At 42.5% G+C, this 21,062-nt stretch overlaps 1 protein-coding gene across 2 annotated transcripts in view; it reads right to left on the minus strand.

The window, feature by feature from the left end:
* Positions 1–9,649: 9,649 nt before the first annotated feature.
* The window catches only part of plxdc1 (plexin domain containing 1), a 90,575-nt gene continuing 79,162 nt past the window's right edge, over positions 9,650–21,062 (minus strand). The window contains exons 7-14 of one of the 2 annotated variants that reach the window (XM_035747393.2): positions 15,466–15,565; positions 15,209–15,304; positions 15,001–15,082; positions 14,638–14,698; positions 14,398–14,524; positions 13,931–13,966; positions 13,221–13,378; positions 9,650–12,837 (exon numbers count right to left, since the gene is read on the minus strand). In XM_035747393.2, the coding sequence (XP_035603286.1) occupies positions 12,712–12,837; positions 13,221–13,378; positions 13,931–13,966; positions 14,398–14,524; positions 14,638–14,698; positions 15,001–15,082; positions 15,209–15,304; positions 15,466–15,565 (786 nt within the window). In that variant the 3' untranslated portion in view covers positions 9,650–12,711. The remainder of the gene's footprint in view (positions 12,838–13,220; positions 13,379–13,930; positions 13,967–14,397; positions 14,525–14,637; positions 14,699–15,000; positions 15,083–15,208; positions 15,305–15,465; positions 15,566–21,062) is intronic. The other variant, XM_035747402.2, reaches the window with a different exon arrangement.

A 21,062-nucleotide genomic window follows, 5' to 3' on the forward strand; every position in this document is an offset into this window, starting at 1 on the left:
CTCTTGCTGGAACACCCTACATTCATTGTCTACTTTCCTTTCCTTTGAAATCTTTGAAAAACTAATTTTTGCGCAATTTCTAGCTAGCTACAATGTAACTATGACGTGTGTGTCAGCCTGTCAGTCACTGTCTGTCCTCGTGCAGTTGTTATTTATACGTGCCTTCAAAATAACTGTCCAGCAAGTGGTGGGAGTTAACTCATTACACAAAGATGAGTATTCATTGGGCTTTTAATTTGAATAACAAATACGTCAGTGACAGTGGCTATGTGGTCCCAAATCTGTGTGGTCCCAAATCTGGGATTAAGGGGCTATTTTCCAAATTTAAAATGATAAACATTCAACATTGGCCATGCTGTCAATGAAGCACGATTTGTGCCATGCTCACAACAACTGTTAACTCAGAGGACCGCCGCACCACCTTACTGTTCAAGTAAGCCAACCAAAAATGTATTGTATGCTGCTTCAAAAATGATGTAATATGCCAGGGAGGTATGTTTACTGTAGCAAAGAAAGTAATACTAAGTGTATGTCGTGTAGTAAGATATTAGTAGCCCATGTGACTCACTCTAATAATTTGGTCTATTTACCCCTCTTAATTTCACCTACTGTTCTACTGTAGCCCATAACCTGTTTTAGAGAAATGTAATCATTGAATATTGTAAGAGCTTTTATTGTCTGCTTATTTGCCCCCTTTATTTATCCTACGGTTCTAACTTGGTGTACAGGGAGAGCACTGTCAGAATGGTTCATGTTCTGAATTCTGTCGCTGTACATTTCAAAAGTGCTAAACAAATAGTTATATTGACTAATGTTACGTCTGTCCTAGCTCGCTCATTGTCTTAATTGAAATTACAGTTTGCCTCATCCGCTTGTCGTCCCCATATGCCATAGTTTCTACATTTCAATTGTCATTAGAAACCACATTTGTTTAAGCAAGTCAGCCATATCAGCTATTTTTTTTAAGGCAGTAAATGAGTCTGAATAAACTGTTTCGCTGCCAGACAAGGCTCCGCTGATAGCCAGGTGTAGCAGTGGTAAGATGTTGGGACTGCTGTTGGGACAGCTTTATGTAGGCACTAACAATTTGTGGGCACCATTTGTCACCGTTATAGTGCAATTAATGTATTATTTTGTGTTGTGGCTTTGCTGGCATGCAATCCACTTTTCTTTTTTTTCTCCCCACCAAGATTTACATACTAAAATCGCCACTGATCATATCTATCTTTGAGCCATACCTGGATGGAATGCCCCAGTAAGACTCCAGACACACCAGACAGGACTTGACAGCTTTCTGCTTTCTCCCAGGGCAGAAATCACTCTTTACATCTCCAGGACCTGCATATCCAGAATTCATTTTGACCTGAGGTTCAGCAGTAGGTACATCTTTCAACCACTCAGCACACAACGTCAAATTATGGGCGACATCAGTTCCGTCAGTCACAGCCGTTATTTCACCCCAAAATAGTATTTAGTCCATCCGTTTGGGCCTAAATTTAGCTGAAGATCAGCCTGACCGCTAGCTTGCTGTACTCATGGAACACGAGAGGCATGAAAAATAATCATATATTGCATAGCCTATATTGATTGAATTACAGAGGCTTCATGGAAATATGGGTGCACAATTTAACAACTAAATGTATTGCTATTTGAATTCAGTATTTTAACTGCCATTTGCTTCTGTGACATACAGTACTTTGCAAGTGCTCGGGGGACAACTGAGTGCATCTTCAGAGCAATGCATCCATATTTTGTGAGGTAGGTCAATAAAAGCCAATCAACACTTATTTCTTCATGCAACAATGCTGAATAGTTGTTTAAGGTCTTTTTAATGTTAAAAAATAAAAATAAAGTATTTGAATGTAAATGAATTGCGTTTTATTTGTACAAAGGATTGTTTTCCAACACTGTCATAAATATGCCTTTCGTTTAAAGTAAACCTCAAAGTAAAGAAATGACTGTTTTCAGATTTGCTGCTTGGTGGGGTTAGCAGGGACGATCCCATAGAAGGCGTAGACCTTCAGATTATCCAGGTCTGCCTGGCCTGCCACAGTGAAGTGTCACGTTCGGACCTTTATTCCTTTGTTTTGTATGGTCAGGGCGTGAGTTGGGGTGGGCAGTCTATGTTAGTTTTTCTATTTCTGTGTCTGGCCTGATATGGTTCTCAATCAGAGGCCAGCTGTCTATCGTTGTCCCTGATTGAGAACCATATTTATATAGCCTGTTTTCCTATGTGTTTTGTGGGTGGTTATTTTCAGTCTTTGTGTGTCTGCACCAGATAGAACTGTTTCGGTTGTCACTTTGTTGCTTTGTATTTTTGAAGTGTTCAGTTGTTTATTAAAAAGATGAACACTAACCACGCTGCGCTTTGGTCCTCTCCTTCTTCCACCCAAGACAGCCGTTTACATGAAGGCTGTGGACAGGAACTTGCAGAAGGAGCTATATAGTGGATGGTGTTCTGAGACACTCTCTCTGGTGAACCATTGCATGCAGTGGAACAAGTCCAGTTTTACATTGATGTCCTTGTTGAACTTGTTGTTAGCCAAGTTCTCAGATGTGAACTCTGCAACTATAGCCTCTGTGGTCGTTCAGGCAGCCCACAGGAGATGCTCATGAGGCTGGGAGTCCGGGACTCAGAATGCAGCACAGCAGTCCCCATTTACACATAGAGAAAAAAAATATTGACATAACAATTTTTCATGAGCTGATCATAGCAAAAAAGAAAATACTTCTGCTTTTCCCACTGTGGAAACACATTGCAAATATGTTCAGGATAAATCCTGTTAGGTTTGGTAGATGATATTCAGAGCTTAAATAGCTCAATGCCAGCAGCGCTGTAGTGATTGGTCCTCTTAGGTAGCCTCCAGGGACTGCTCACTCTCCGACTGCAGCATAACCCAGGACAGGATCATCCAGTTCACATTCATCATCACATAGGATGACATGGTGCCAGATGACAATGTCACCTTCCTGGCCACTTCGTGGGTGTGGTCAGACCTGAATACCTGTCCGAAGGTGCCATGTAGAGCTGGATGAGGGCTGGCTCCTGATGTTGGTATTCTTGTAGGAGGCAGTCAGTCAGGTAGTGTGAAGACACAGACACTCCACACCAGCCATCTATCTGCATCTTCATAGCCTCCAAACGGAGCAGGTGAGTTCTCCCGTCTCAGGAGCCCTGTGATGGTCCTCTGTCCATACAGCCCCGCCTCAGCATCCCTGTGGTTCTGCACACTGAGCAGGTAGGCCAGGTGGGCACCCTCATATTCCAGGTGCATCGTCCCTGTCACCTGGTTGACCATGTCATTGGATGACTTGCCGGAACCTCTCAGCTCATCCATCACCGTCTTGCAGATAACCATAAGAAGGCCGAGGAAGGCTGGCAAGATTTTTCTGAAACGCCCTGAGGTTTGTCAGCAAACCAGTACTTTTTGCACAATCTGGTAGGGGCAGGGGGCCTCACATTCTGTAATGTAAGATCTAGGGTAAGCTGGGGCTCCAACGGCTGCTGCTGGTGTACCTGAAATCACAGTTAACATGTGCATTTATCATTGCAGTAGATACAGTTAAATAAATTCCTAATCTGGACATGATTGGCATGAGTTTAAAGTATTAGTACACTCACTCAGCTAGGTCTGGAATATAGATGGGGACAAACCCAACATCTCCTTTTCCAAATCCTCATCCGTTACTGTGAAATGAAACAAATTGTAACTCAAAATGCATTTGTAGCTAGGTAGCTAGCGAACAGCCGTGGAAGAAGGTGAAAGGATTAGCTAGCTGTTCCGGCTGTCAGAGAACAGAGTGTATGTAGGCTACTCTGAATAGTGCAGGTACCTTTGTCTGAGGACATTATGAAAATATTCTCCAGTTCCAGTCCCTAGAGTTAGCGAGAAAAACTGAGAACAGATTGATATAGCATAATTTTCAGTGCTGTCTAATATGAGTATAATGCACCCTGTTTCTTTGTGACGTTTTCTGTCCTCAGATACAGAGAGCTATGAAACCCTGTCTGCAGAGGAATATGTCCCAATGAATGCCCTGAGAGAATAAGGGTGCATCCTTGTATACCATGGGTCATACGCGTACCTATGTTAGAACATTTTGTTAACAAAAATTGAGTTTAAAAAGTCACACACAATGCGTAAACATATTAAACTGGATCAGGTCAACCCTGCTGGGTGTGCTGGATTCTGTTCCAGCCCAGCACTAACACCTGATTCAATTTATCAAACCAAATTAGTTGATAATTAAGTGTGCCATTGCTGAGCTGGAATAGAAGTCTGCTCACCCAGTAGATCAGGGATCAGTGGAGCAAGGTTGGCCACCTCTGGTATGGACTTTTTTTGTTCAACTGAAATTATCCTTTACTAATAGCCTACTAGTTACTAAGATGCTATTCAATGTGTTGGCTAATTGCAGTAATGCCAAATTCAGTGTTTCATCCAATCATTCAAAATCAAATAGCTAAATAATCTTCCCCCCAAACAGGGCTTAGAATAGAGGGTTAATTGTTAACTATTATTCAAGATGAACAAGCGCAATAAAGAGGGGAAGGGAATTGGTCTATAATTTGTCTGCGTTTGTGTTGTAATTCTCAAATAAACACCAGCTTTTTGTTCAGTGGTAAGCTCTCCAATTAGTTTTGATTGTCACTTTTTCCCCCAGTCCTTGAGTACCTTCCCAACAGCACACATTTCTGTTGCAACCCCAGACAAACATACCTGATTCAACTCATTGAGGGCCTGATTAGTTGAATCAGGTGAGCTTGTTTCGGGCTACAATAAAAATGTCTACTGTTGGTGGTACACGAGGACCGGAGTTGGGATCCACAGCTACAGTATGATGGCATTTGCCTTACGGGCAGTTGCAATGCCTCCGTGCACACGTGTATGGCGTTGTGTGGGGGAGTCATTTGCTGATGTCAACGTTGTGAACATAGTGCCCCATGGTGGCACTGGGGTTATGGTATGGGCAGGCATAAGCTACGGTCTACGACCACAATTGCATTTTATCTATGGCAATTTGAATGCAGAGAAACCTTGACGAGATCCTGAGGCCCATCGTCGTGCCATTCCTCCGCCATCATCTCATGTTTCAGCATGGTAATACACAGCCCCATGTCCCAAGAATCTGTACACAATTCCTGGAAGCTGAAAATGTCCCAGTTCTTCCATGCCCTGCATACTCACCAGAAAAGTCACCCATTGAGCATGTTTGGGATGCTCTGGATCTACGTGTACGTCAGTGTTCCATTTCACGCCAATATCCAGCAACTTCGCACAGCCATTGAAGAGGAGTTGGGAAAACATTCCATAATCAAGCCTGATCAACTCCATGTGAAGGAGAGGTGTCATGCTGCAAGAGTCAAATGGTGGTCATACCAGATATTGGCTGTTTTTTCTGATCCACGCCCTTAACTTTATCTGTGACCAACGGATGCATATCTGTATTCCCAGCACAAGAGGTTTATGGCACCTACATTAGGAAGGATGGGCTGGTGGTAATGGCTGGAGCTGAATGGTATCAAATACAGCAAACACATGGTTTCCATGTTTGATGTCATTCCATTCACTCAGTTCCAAACATTTGAGCTGTCCTCCCCTCAGCAGCCTGGAATCCATTGTTTAGGGCCTAATAAAATTCCAATTGATTGATTTCCTTATATGAACCGTAACTCAGTAAAATTGTTAATTGTTGTATGTTGCATTTATTTTTGTTCAGTATACATGTTCCAAATGACATTTCATATATTCATACGATTTAAGGGGGCACTTTTGTCATGACGACAAGGTGAAGGTGCTCTCTACTAAAATGGCACAACAGAATCATTCAGATTGACCAAAACACAGCATATGGCAAACCACATTGTACAACTGAGGGATGTCTCCTTATCTGGAAAAGGACAAAGTAGTGAAAGGAGAAATGGATGTTTCTGCAGATTTTACTTTTCACAGCAGGTTAGGAGACTTAGGTTAAGAGTTAGCTAAAATAAAACGGTTGTGAACTCTTGCCTGTCCCTGACCAACCTTTGCCTACCCCTTGGACAATAATAAATATCAGAGCTCAAACCATCTGCCTCCTGTATCATGGTCTTGCCTTGTGTCATTATAAGCCATCTAGCTATCTAATGTTTGCCAACTTAGTCTTGTTAACACCTGGTTTGCATAACAGCTGAAAGAAACAAAAAATATATCATATTTACCAGTGGATTCAGGTCTTGATGGGCAAACTCTTTTTTTTCACAGTTCTTGAGTCTTATCTCCTTGGTGTTTGATAATTGTGGGTAATCTGTAAATCCGTTATCTTTCCTGCCTTGTTAGAGCAGCCAAACACTGCACAGAAATGGACCGTCGCGATGAATGAACTAATTTGAAATCACTGTTATCATGCAGCTTGGGGAAGCCACTCAGCGGTTGTTCAAAGAATTGGTGCGGTGGTATTCCAACATAGCTGCCAGGAGGAGTCATACGCAGTGGCGATATTAGCATGTACAGTTGGTGGGGCAAACACCCCCTCCAATTTTTTTTGTTTAGATGCATGCCAGCAAAGCCACTACACAACACTAAACAATATATTAGTTACACTATAACGGTGAAAGCGATGCCTAAAAACTGTTAGGGCCGACATAAATCTGTTCCAACAGCAGAGCTTTCTTTCCAGCACAATGTAGTGAATCCTTACCACTGCTACACCTGGCTATCAGCGGAGCCTTGTGTGGCAGCGAAACAATTCATTCAGCCTCGTTGAATTACTTTTTTAAAACATAGCTGATATGGCTGACCATATCTCCCTGGCATGTTACAGAATTTATGCAGCAGCATATAAGACATTTTTGGACTCACCTTAATGTGCGCGGTGGTCCTTTGTTGGCAAATGATGTCATTAAAGAAAAATATTTACATTTCCAAGTTGGATGACGGTTCAAAACTAATTTTCCCAGTCTGACTTCCCAGTTGCAATGTTTGCGGTTAGCCACTGTCACCGATTCCTTACAATCAACTCATTGTTGAATTTACGATTTCCAACGTGTTGTGGAATGTTAATGTCCAACGGCCGATGAGCACCGATACGTTTTATCTATAATTTCTCTTTATATGACAAAGATTAAAAATGATTTGCCAGACTTGATTCATGATGATGACTGCTAGCTAAGATTGTGAAATGATGATGTTGACATGATCAGTCCAGTCAAAGCTACTGTAGATATAACGTGATTTGACGTCATTTTATCTGTGGCCAATGACTTTGAGCCTTCTTGGATGGTCACTTCTAATGTAACTATGGCCCCAAAGGGCTCACATTCTTTATGTCTACCGTTACTAAAGGAGGGTGACATAGGGTCCCGATGAGTGACAGAACACTGAGCCAATCACGATGCCATGCTCCTATTTTCTGCTGGCCTGCCCCACCACCACAGAAAGCACTGAGCTAGGCTGAAAAACTTGAGCTAGGCTGAAACACCTGCGTTTTGGAGCTGCCTGATGGTATGCGGCTTTATTTTTTACATTGCTTGCAAACTAAAACTGTTTTACAGGTGTGGCTCAGAAAATCAGTCAGTATCTGGTGTGACCACCATTTGCCTCATGCAGCACGACACATCTCCTTCGCATAGAGTGTTATCCCACTCCTCTTCAAGGATTGTGCAAAGTTGCTGGATATTGGCGGGCAATGAAACACGCTGTTGTGCACGTCGATCCAGAGCATCCCAAACATGCTCAATGGGTGACATGTCTGGTGAGTATGCAGGTCATGGAAGAACTAGGCCATTTTCAGCTTCCAGGACGACGCCATACACACAGTCTGTCATCTGCACGGTACAGTTGAAACCGGGATTCATCTGTGAAGAGCACACTACTCCAGTGTGCCCAATGAATTCGGTTAAGAGGACGACGAGCCAAAATGTTTCATTTGTGCAAAACCACAGTTTCATCAGCTGTCCGGGTGGCTGGTTTCAGACAATCCTGCAGGTGAAGAAGCCAGATGTGGGGGTCCTGGGCTGGCATGGTTACATGTGGTCTGCGGTTGCCAAAAAAAAAAAAAAAAAAACGGATGCAAATTATGGTAGAGAAATTAACATTCAATTCTCTGGTGAACATTCTTGCAGTCAGCATGCCAATTGCACGCTCCCTCAAACATCTGTGGCGTTATGTTGTGTGAGAAAAGTGCACATTTTTGGTTGAGCTTTTATTGTCCCCAGCACAAGGTTCACCTTGTGTAATGATCATGGTGTTTAATCAGCTTCTTGATATTCCAGACCTATCAGGTGGATGGATTATCTTGTCAAATGAGAAAATTGTGAACAAAATTTGAGAGAAATAAGCTTTTTTTTGCATATGGAAGATTTCTGGGATCTTTTATTTCAGCTCATGAAACATGGGACCAAAACTTTACATGTTGAGTTTATATTTCAGTTTGTATACAGTACATATTGGAACCATCTTGCAGATCACATTCACACTTCTTACCATAAAACTAGGACAGTGAAACAATCTAATAAGTTTGGTTTTAATAAAATTAAACAAAAAAAACAAGCAATCTGTTAGTTTTTTGTCAACAACAATAAATACATGTCAAATGTAATAATATCATAAAATCGGCAGGGTAAAAAAAAGACACGAGGCATTGCTGTTGAACCAGCTTTTGTTATAGTAGGCCGAGGGTAAGTAAGGGTAGCCTACGTGGGCTTGGGTTGATTTTCTTTTAACAGAAAAACAAACTACTGTTACAGGAAATAACTTCTAAATATGAGGTTTGCCGGTATTCACCGAGGTTCTCATCTCTTGTTTCATGATAGGTATGGACACGTAGTCTACATCACGGAGGGGGTTTTACGCATGTCCAAAGCATGGCTAAAAACAATGTAGGCCTGCCTACAATACATAGATAAAAAGGCAACGTCAGCTCACTGTTTTGCTCCTCTCAAACTTTAGATTTGAATAAAGCTTAAGATTAAAGATGAAGATTTCTTTCCAAGCGGCCTCACAAGCCAAACACTTTGTCAACGGTCTTGACTAGTCTACTTGATTACATTGAGCAGGGTGAAAGGAAAACAGCCTACATAGAGAGGAGGGAAGTGATGCTTGGTTTTTAATATGTTTATAAATATGAAGTATACAGGCACCAAAAGCATACCTTGTTCCATGTGCATCTGAGCAAAATCGTATTGATGTTAGACTGGTAAATTGCCGAACTTGGCGTTAGGGTTGTCAAATGCCATGTGTGCCAGTTTTTATGTGCTTTTGACACTATCGCCACCTTAAAATAGAGCCCTCAGTGTCAGAAATATGCAAAAATAGAGAAAATTAGGAAGTGAGCAAATACTCTTTCACGGCACTGTTTATCAGTGCATTGGAACAACCGAACCATTACGAAACGTATATATTCGATCAAATAAGTCTCGCGTAGCAAATTAGCAATAAAACATTTTGTAGCCCAAATTCAACATGTTGTCATTCACCTCCATTTTTAAAAAATCCTCACTTTGCAGGGCTTATTATCGTGGACCTATTTTTTGTAAAACCTCTCGCTTTGCCTATTTCTCTCTGGCCTCGGCTTATAATTGTGTACTAAAACCTTGAATAACTGTATAGGCCATGGCATGACTGACCATGTGCTTGAAAAATGCTAATTTATTTGAGCGACTCAAGGATTTTATCAAAACCAACCACAAGTTTTTATTGGAACATTTTCAAACAGTACTGATGTAAAACAAAACATGTTTTTTTTCACATGCTAAACTTAATGAAAGTAAATTTCTCCAAAACAATGTAACCAGGTTTTTCCAAAGTGGTTCATAGCAATAATGATCATTAGAATCACTCAAATATATCTGTTATATTGAAGTCCATGTGGCTATAGTATTGTACATATACTGTAACTCAACGGTTGTTCACCAACCAAGACATTTTAGAAAAGACAAGATATCTTCTCAAAACAGAACAAAATTAAAACACAGCCATTATAAAGTTGAACTGTACATTGGTTTGCAGTAATGAAGGCTAGTGTGTCTGTACCATTCCCTGACTTTACACGCAATGTGTATTCAGCTCTTTTCTCTCAGATGGAGTTTTTCCAACATCCATCCTCTGTGATTATACATACAGTGCCTTCGGAAAGTATTCAGACCCCTTGACTTTTTCCACATTTTGCTACGTTACAGCCTTTATTCTAAAATATACATATTTTTAAAGATTCCTCAGCAATCTACACACAATACCCCATAATAACAAAAAGAAAAACGTATTTAGAAATATTTGCAAATGTAACAAAAACAGAAATACCTTATTTACTTAAGAATTCAGACCCTTTGCTATGAGACTCGAAATTGAGCTCAGCTGCATCCTGATTCCATTGATCATCCTTGAGATGTTTCTACAACTTGATTGGGGTCTCTGAGACAGGATTGTAATTTAGGCAATGATCTGGGGAAGGGTACCAACAACATTTCTGCAGCATTGAAGGTCGGCTAGAACACAGTGGAGAAGGGCCTTGGTCAGGGAGGTGACCAAGAACCTGTTGGTCACTGACAAAGCTCAAGAGTTCCTCTGTGGAGATTCTTTCAGAAGGACAACCATCTTTGCAGCACTCCACCAATCAGACCTTTATGGTAGAGTGGCCAGACAGAAGCCACTCCTGAGTAAAAAACACATGACAGCCCGCATGGAGTTTGCCAAAAGGCACCTAAAGACTCTCAGACCATGAGAAACAAGATTCTCTGGCCTGATGAAACCAAGACTGAACTCTTTGGCCTGAATGCCAAGCGTCAAGTTTAGAGGAAACCTGGCACCATCCCTACGGGGTAGAATATTGGTGGCAGCATCATTCTGTGGAGGTGTTTTTCAGTGGCAGGGACTGGGAGACTAGTCAGGATCGAGGGGAAGATGAACAGAGAAAAGTACAGAGAGATCTTTGATGAAAACCTGCTTCAGAGAGCTCAGGACCTCCAACTGGGACGACGGACCACCTTCCAACAGGACAATGACCCTAAGCACACAGCCAAGGCAACCCAGGAGTCTCTGAATGTTCTTGAGTGGCCCAGTCTGAGCCCGGAATTGAACTCGATTGAACATCTCTGGAAAGACCTGAAAATAGCTGTGCAGCAATATTCCCCATCCAACCTGACAGAGCTTGAGAGGATCTCAATAAACACTACCGGTCAAAAGTTTAAGAACACCTACTCATTCAAGGGTTTTTCTTTATTTTAAATATTTTCTACATTGTAGAATAATAGTGAAGACATCAAAACTATGAAATAACACATATGGAATCATGTAGTAACCAAAAAGTGTTATCAAATCAAAATATATTTTATATTTGAGATTCTTCAAAGTAACCACCCTTGATGACAGCTTTGCACACTCTTGGCATTATCTCAACCAGCTTCACCTGGAATGATTTTCCAACAGTCCTGAAGGAGTTCCCACATATGCTGAGCACTTGTTGGCTGCTTTTCCTTCACTCTGTGGTCCGATTCATCCCAAACCATCTCAATTTGGTTGAGGTCGGGGGATTGTGCAGGCCAGGCCATCGAATGCAGCACTCCATCACTCTCCTTCTTGGTCAAATAGCCCTTACACAGCCTGGAGGTGTGTTGGGTCATTATCTTGTTGAAAAACAAGTGATAGTCCCACTAAGCCCAAAACAGATGGGATGGCGTATCGCTGCAGAATGCTGTGGTAGCCATGCTGGTTAATAGTGCATTGAATTCTGAATAAATCACCGACAGTGTCACCAGCAAATCACCCCAACACCATAACACCCCCTCCTCAATGCTTTACGGTGGGAAATACACATGCGGAGATCATCGGTTCACCCACACCGCGTCTCACAAAACCATGGCTGTTGGAACCAAAAATTCCAATTTGGACTCCAGACCAAAGGACAATTTGCCACCGGTTGCTTGTGTTTCTTGGCCCAAGCAAGTCTCTTCGGTGTCCTTTAGTAGTGGTTTCTTTGCAGTAATTCGATTAATTAACTGACCTTCATGTCTTAAAGTAATGATGGACTGTCGTTCCTCATCGCTGATTTGAGCTGTTCTTGTCATAATACGGACTTGGTCTTTTACCAAATTGGGCTGTCTTCTGTATACCCCCACCACCTTATCACAGCACAACTGATTGTCTCAAACACATTAAGAAGGAAAAAATTCCACATGTACTACATGATTCCATATGTGCTATTTCATAGTTCTGATGTCTTCACTATTATTTTTGACCGGTAGTGTAGGTGTGCCAGGATGGTAGATTAGAAAACAGTTCTAAAAATGTTTTTTTATGCTTTGTGTAGATTGATGAGGGAAAAAACAATTAAATCCATTTTTAGAGTCAGGCTGTAACGTAACAAAATGTGGAAAAAGCCAAAGTGTCTGAATACATTCCGAAGGCACTGTAGGCCCTCCTTCCTTGACGTTATCGCTGATCTGATATGATATGATTGGTGAAATCAATGGAGTGGACTTCTTGCTCACCTATCAAATAATGTTAGATTTGTGCTTACCTCAAGGAAGGGAAGGAGGAAGAATGTATTAGACAGGCGAAGAGCGAGAGACACAGACAAAACAGACAAAGTACTGTTCTCTACAAGCAGTTACACATTGTCCACCATAGTACGAATAAGGGACGTTTTGCATTTCTGTCCCCTCTAGTTCCTTTTATTAATCCCCAAAATGGCGCTCACTCTCTTGTCCAACGTTGCCCCGGAAGTCCAGCCTAGTTAGCAGCACTGTTCGGCCTCAATGAAGCCCTCCTTATCGTGACCCCCAAGCTCCACCTCAGCATAAGTGGAGTGACAGCTCTGGTTGTGGAACTTCATAGATGGCCAGTAGTTATTGGTGTGTCGCTGTGAACGACAGACATTTGACCCAGCCAGGATTAGTCAAGTCCATGAGTACAGTACAGCCCTAGACTTATAGACCAAGGTTGTGTTCAGTAGGGAACAACCATTTTGAAACGGGGAGGTTCTACCTGAACGTGTCCAATAAGAACAGCAGATTTTTGTTTCCCGGCCCCAGTGTGCCGTACTGAACACCACCCAGCACATCTGGCCCTCAAGGGCCGAAATCCTGCTACCTATCATTTCTTCGTGGTATTTAATGAATCTTTTCATGCAGTTGATCATAGCTTAAATTGAGTCATGCATCCCTGCTCTAGACATTTATATATAATAACAGAACATTCAAGTGGAATTGATCTAATTCTGTAAGGGCCTGCTCTCAGTCTCACCTGCATGAGGTAGAATGGAGGAGCAACAGTGGGGTGTGTGTTGATATAGTAGACAGCCAAAAGGGTCAAGGCTACCAGCAAAATGAGGGCTGCCACCACACCTGCAATAATCGCAGTGTGCTCTGTCCGTTCCTGGTGCGGAGGACCCGTTTGCAAGTCTGAGAGAAAAGGAAAGTGAGGTAATGCCAATGATTCTAAATCATTGGAATGATTGTGAATAAGAATTGCTAATGTCAAATGAAATTAGCACTAGTCTACCCTGCTACGCTTGATAAAATGGCTAATGGAGAAGGCAAGGTGCCCACGACAGGATACATACAGTACAGACAAACAGTTAGCCAGCTTCACTTGCACATTAGCGACAGTTATAGGACAGAAACACATCACAAAGACAGAAAAACAAAAGACTTACAGTACAACACTATGAACTACAGCAGCATTCCAGTTTGCCTGGAATTGTTGGTGATAATAAAGGCTTGAAATAGCCAGGATTTTGTCGTTCAGGAGGTAGCACACTGAAATGTATATTTTATTCATAGTTGCATCAGGATCTTTTTTTCTACATTTTTTAAAACTGAGTTCATCCTCTCAGTGGCTCAGTCTAGTCTACGGTCAGTGCTTCCGGATAAGGATAACACTACTCACAACCAGGCAGCCTCACTGACCTATGCAAAACACCCACGTAGCCAACCAACTACAAGCCAACTCACCACCACCATTGTAGCGAATGAAAAGTTTGGTGTCATCTGTGGACAAAAAGAGAGTATTGTTGTACAGACACATGAGATGGGAAGAGACAGACGGACATAGAGAAACAAATAGACAGACTGACAGACAGAACCTAGACAACAGAATGCAAGCACAGAAAGCATGGATTGGCATCTCACTATATTTATCAATCTTTCGAGGGTGGATTTGGGTTGCAGCTACATAGCAAAACTTGAAATGTCTCCTTATAATTATACTATGGCGTCTTTAAAAACATTTAAATCTGGAAATTGTTAAATGTCTCGAACCTGGCAACATTGTTTTCCTATGTCGACATTGGACTGGACCATTTATTTGGGTTGGACCATACTATCTTTAATAAGCTAATCGGGGTGTGCTGATTTGGTATGTGAATGGCCAGCAATCCTGGGCACCACTATAACTCAGACCCAGCAGACCCTCAACTCACCCTCGGTGACGGGGATATCTGAGAGCACTGCATGGGAGGGCGTGGGCTCTGGGGCTGAGTGGTTGAAGGACCCCATAGAACCCTCAGGGCCACCCTGAGTGTAGTCCTCACAAGTGCCCTCTTTTGCCTGAAAGAAAGTTACAAAATAATATTGCCGGGAGAGGGGGAGTAACGGTTGTTCGATGTACTTTGTCGATGTAATTTCTGATTTTTCCGCCCAACGTTCTAATACCATCTCACCTCTTCAGGACAGTTGTAGTCGAGCCACTCCTGTCTGTGACGATCAATTCCATCGGAGCATCTGAAGTACAAGTGGAGAGGACCGCGAGAGATGACAATTATCTACTAGTATAATTCACAAATACTACACAAATAAACAATTTTTACGTCTCATGTTAGTCCTTCTTACATGACATTAAGTCTAACACTCACATGTACACACACACACACACACACACACACACACACACACACACACACACACACACACACACACACACACACACACACACACACACACACACACACACACACACACACACACACACACACACACACACACACACACACACACACACACACACACACACACACACACCTCACCTTTGCAGTGTGTTGCACCAACCACAGCCATTTGTCAGGTTGGATGTGAGACAGAGTTCACAGGTGGTGTGTTGGAGACATGCTGGAAAAATAAGACAAATGATCCACTGCAACTTTTACAGTATTCAGTGGGGGGAAAGCGTGAAACTGCCATCATGATGTCACAAGTTTGGCTGAGTAGGGGTCTGTGAGCACAATGCATACTCACTGGGCAATGGTGTGAATTCAAAGGCAGAGTGATTGTTGATCTTAGTGGTGTCAATCTCTACTCTATGGTACTCATAGATGGTCCGCCGTCTTGCATCTATAGAGAGGAAATCAAGTAGAAGTCGGGCCAGTATTCTTGACCTTGTGACATTCACACACACACAAATAACATGACGGTACATCTAAAACTGGTCTGGGTACAGTAGAGAGGGAAGGATATTGGATGGCAGGTGTGAGTGTAGTCTTGTTGTGACTGACCTGAGGACTGTGGAGAGGGGAGGAGGGCCATGAACGCGTCAGACAGGCCCACCTTCACTGGGTGTTCAGTGGAGTTGATCTTCTCTACTGGCAAAGGAACCTAAAGGAGTAGGAGAAGGAGGGAATCAAAGACTGGAGAGTTGGCTTTTGTATTTTTACACACAAGTTGACTTTGAGAGACTGGTTGAGATATTCCCATTTTGAGCTAGGGTGCCCTACAATGATCAATAACATGTTTGAAAATCCTAACCTGTTGTTGTGAGTGTTCCACGTCTCTGAGTGAGTATTATTTTATATCTATAAAAAGAGGCCAGCTATCTATGGCTACAGCTAGCTTTTCTGCCACACTGTGCCCATCTCTTTCAGTGTTTGGATAAGAGGATAACTTAAACAAGGCCATACACATTTTATTAACGGTTTAGCAGACTTCATATTTTTTTTAAGTGAGGTGAGCAAGCGAGAAAACAAAATACAAAATGAAGCCATTGTACAAAATACTAAACAACCTCAGTACAACACCTAGTGTTCACGCCAAGCGACCTCACAAAAACATTGTATAACTGTTTTGGAATGACAGTCACAGGGACCAGGGTTTGAGTCTCAGTCAGGGTACCCCTGCACTGGTGTCAGGTGTTGGATAGCACCGTTGAAAGCATGGCTGAATCTCAAACCGAACACTTAGCTATTAAGCCCTTCATTGAGTGGCCACTAGCTAATGTGTTCGACAGTTAACACTCGAGTCTGCAAGTGTTTTGGCCAAAATGAACATTGAGACGATGCGCACTCAATGTCCCAACTGCCACTTATCAATATTCCAAAATCCATTCATGAGCATTCTCCTGCGACCTGTCTTGTAGCATATATACAGTATACAGTACCTTACAAAAGTATTTTCAGACCCCTTGGATTTCTTCACATTTTATTGTGTTACAATGTGGGATTAAAATTGATGTAATTGTCTTTGTCAACAATCTACTCAAAATACTCTGTAATGTCAAAGTTAAAGATGTTTTGTCATTGCATAAGTATTCAGTAAAATGTTTCTTAACGAATCGCATAATAAGTTAGATAGTAGGGGTTGACATGATTTTTGAATGACTAACTCTTCTTCTGTCCCTCATACATACAACATCTGTAAGGTCCCTCAGTCACGTATTGCATTTTTACATTTACATTTACATTTAAGTCATTTAGCAGACGCTCTTATCCAGAGCGACTTACAAATTGGTGCATTCACCTTATGACATCCAGTGGAACAGTCACTTTACAATAGTGCATCTAAATCTTAAAGGGGGGTGAGAAGGATTACTTATCCTATCCTAGGTATTCCTTAAAGAGGTGGGGTTTCAGGTGTCTCCGGAAGGTGGTGATTGACTCCGCTGTCCTGGCGTCGTGAGGGAGTTTGTTCCACCATTGGGGGCCAGAGCAGCGAACAGTTTTGACTGGGCTGAGCGGGAACTGTACTTCCTCAGTGGTAGGGAGGCGAGCAGGCCAGAGGTGGATGAACGCAGTGCCCTTGTTTGGGTGTAGGGCCTGATCAGAGCCTGGAGGTACTGAGGTGCCGTTCCCCTCACAGCTCCGTAGGCAAGCACCATGGTCTTGTAGCGGATGCGAGCTTCAACTGGAAGCCAGTGGAGAGAGCGGAGGAGCGGGGTGACGTGAGAGAACTTGGGAAGGTTGAACACCAGACGGGCTGCGGCGTTCTGGATGAGTTGTAGGGGTTTAATGGTACAGGCAGGGAGCCCAGCCAACAGCGAGTTGCAATAATCCAGACGGGAGATGACAAGTGCCTGGATTAGGACCTGCGCCGTTTCCTGTGTGAGGCAGGGTCGTACTCTGCGGATGTTGTAGAGCATGAGCCTACAGGAACGGGCCACCGCCTTGATGTTAGTTGAGAACGACAGGGTGTTGTTCAGGATCACGCCAAGGTTCTTAGCGCTCTGGGAGGAGGACACAATGGAGTTGTCAACCGTGATGGCGAGATCATGGAACGGGCAGTCCTTCCCCGGGAGGAAGAGCAGCTCCGTCTTGCCGAGGTTCAGCTTGAGGTAGAATTTAAAGCATTTAAAGCATTTAAAGCTCAGATTCAAGTACAAAGACCAGGGAACTTTTCGGAAGCCTCAGATAAGTGATTGGTAGACGGGTAACAATAACAAATCAGACATTGAATATATCTTTAAGCATACAGTGGGGAGAACAAGTATTTGATACACTGCCGATTTTGCAGGTTTTCCCACTTACAAAGCATGTAGAGGTCTGTATTTTTTTTAATCATAGGTACACTTCAACTGTGAGAGATGGAATCTAAAACAAAAATCCAGAAAATCACATTGTATGATTTTTAAGTAATTCATTTGCATTTTATTGCATGACATAAGTGTTTGATACATCAGAAAAGCAGAACTTAATATTTGGTACAGAAACCTTTGTTTGCAATTACAGAGATCATACGTTTCCTGTAGTTCTTGACCAGGTTTGCACACACTGCAGCAGGGATTTTGGCCCACTCCTCCATACAGACCTTCTCCAGATCCTTCAAGTTTCGGGGCTGTCACTGGGCAATACGGACTTTCAGCTCCCTCCAAAGATTTTCTATTGGGTTCAGGTCTGGAGACTGGCTAGGCCACTCCAGGACCTTGAGATGCTTCTTACGGAGACACTCCTTAGTTGCCCTGGCTGTGTGTTTCGGGTCGTTGTCATGCTGGAAGACCCATCTTCAATGCTCTTACTGAGGGAAGGAGGTTGTTGGCCAAGATCTTGCGATACATGGCCCATCCATCCTACCCTCAATACGGTGCAGTCGTCCTGTCCCCTTTGCAGAAAATCATCCCCAAAGAATGATGTTTCCACCTCCATGCTTCACGGTTGGGATGGTGTTCTTGGGGTTGTACTCATCCTTCTTCTTCCTCCAAACACGGCAAATGGAGTTTAGACCAAAAAAAGCTATATTTTTGTCTCATCAGACCACATAACCTTCTCCCATTCCTCCTCTGGATCATCCAGATGGTCATTGGCAAACTTCAGATGGGCCTGGACATGCGCTGGCTTGAGCAGGGGGACCTTGCGTGCACTGCAGGATTTTAATCCATGACGGCGTAGTGTGTTACTAATGGTTTTCTTTGAGACTGTGGTCCCAGCTCTCTTCAGGTCATTGACCAGGTCCTGCCGTGTAGTTATGGGCTGATCCCTCACCTTCCTCATGATCATTGATGCCCCACGAGGTGAGATCTTGCATGGAGCCCCAGACCGAGGGTGATTGACCGTCATCTTGAACTTCTTCCATTTTCTAATAATTGCGCCAGCAGTTGTTTCCTTCTCACCAAGCTGCTTGCCTATTGTCCTGTAGCCCATCCCAGCCTTGTGCAGGTCTACAATGTTATCCCTGATGTCCTTACACAGCTCTCTGGTCTTGGCCATTGAGGAGAGGTTGGAGTCTGTTTGATTGAGTGTGTGGACAGGTGTCTTTTATACAGGTAACGAGTTCAAACAGGTGCAGTTAATACAGGTAATGAGTGGAGAACAGGAGGGCTTCTTAAAGAAAAACAAACAGGTCTTTGAGAGCCGGAATTCTTACTGGTTGGTAGGTGATCCAATACTTATGTCATACAATAAAATGCAAATTAATTACTTAAAAATCATACAATGTGATTTTCTTGATTATTGTTTTAGATTCTGGCTCTCACAGTTGAAGTGTATCTATGAGAAAAATTACAGACCTCTACATGCTTTGTAAGTAGGAAAACCTGCAAAATCGGCAGTGTATCAAATACTTGTTCTCCCCACTGTAGCATGGTCATATGCTGTGGATTATGTATTAAACCACCCAGACACATCAAAGATACAGTTGTCCTTCTGATCTGAGCTGCAGGACAGGAATTAAACTGCTCAGGAATGTTACCATGAGGCCATTGTCGATTTGAAAACATTTACAGAGTTCGATGACTGTGATGAGAGGATAGATCAACAACATTGTAGTGACTCCATAATAATAACTTAAATGACAGAGTAAAAATAAGAATACAAATATTCTAAAACATGCATCGTGGATGCCCCTCAAACTCAACTCTGGACCTAGAAGCCAGTTCCACTGCTTTTTTTCATTACATTTCCCCCTCTAATCAGGGACTGATATAAACCAGGAACACCAGGTGTGTGCAATTAGTTATCTGGTCGAACAGAAACCAGCTGGTAGAACAGAAACCGTCTCTGGACCTCTTAGGGTAAAAGTTGAATACCCCTGGTGTTTGCAACAAGACAGTAAAGTGATACTGCAAAAAAAATTAAATGCAAAGCCTTATGTTTGAGGCAAATCCAACACTCTACATCACTGTGTAACTGCCTACCAATTTTCCAGCATGGTGTTGGCTGCATCATGGTATAGGTATGCTTGACATTGGCAAATACTGGGGTGTTTTTTCAGGATAAAAACCAACAGGATGGAGCTAAGCAAAAGCAGAATCCTTGTGGAAAAGTTGCTTTAGTCAAATAAAATGATAATGCACAAACAAAATAAAATCGTATTTGTCACGTGCTTCATAAACAACAGGTGTCGACTAACCTTGAAATACTTACTTACGGGCCCTTCCCAACAATGCAGAGAGAAAGAAAATAGATCAATAATAGAAAAGTTAAACAATAATAATAAAAGTAATAATAAATACACGAGTAACGATAAATAAGATGTATATTTATGAGGTACACGCACTGAGTCAAAGTGCAGGGGTACGAGGTAAATGCGGGAGATATGTACATCAGTGAGCTCCAAAAGGTATTGAGACAGTGACACGTTTTGTTTCTTCTGCCTCTGCACTCCAGCACTTTGGATTTGAAATTATACACTTCTAAAATGATACAATACATTATTTACCATTTCTTTTGGGAACAAAATCATGTGAAACCCAACCAAAACATACAGCAAATGAATCCAACAAGTTTGTAGTCACAAGCTTGATGTAATCATTGCGTGCTATGAATATGAGACCAAATACCAAACGTTGACTACTTTACTACACATACAAAGGAATTCCTCCCAATACTTTTGGTCCCCTAAAATGGAGGCACGATGTACAGAAAGTGCGGTAATTTCTTAAGGGTTGACTCGATATGAATGAAAATACCCTCAAAATAAATCTAACAGTCTGCCCTTTGTCTGCAGATTGTGTCGGGAAAAAAAGGTAGTGCAAAAAGGGTCAATGCAGATTGTCCGGGTAACTATTTGGTTAACTATGTAACTAACTGGCTGGGGGATAGAAGCTGTTGAGGGTCCTGTTGGTTCCAGACTTGGTGCATCGGTACCACTTGCCTGCGGTAACCCTCTATGACTTGGGTGGCTGGAGTCTTTGACAATTTTTTAGGGCCTTCATCTGACATAGAGTTCCTGGATGGCCCTCCTACCCTCTGTTACACCTTGCAGTTGGATGCCAAGCAGTTGCTATACCAAACGGTGATGCAGCCAGTGATGCTGCCAGATGCTTTCAATGGTGCATCTGTATAACTTTTTGAGGATCTGAGAGCCCATGCCAAATATTTTCAGCCCTCTTCATGACTGTGTTGGTGTGTGGGGACCATGATAGATCCTTAGTGATGTGGACACAGAG

This window comes from Oncorhynchus keta, chromosome 3 (genome assembly GCF_023373465.1).
Source record: "Oncorhynchus keta strain PuntledgeMale-10-30-2019 chromosome 3, Oket_V2, whole genome shotgun sequence".
NCBI classification, from domain to species: Eukaryota; Metazoa; Chordata; class Actinopteri; order Salmoniformes; family Salmonidae; genus Oncorhynchus; species Oncorhynchus keta.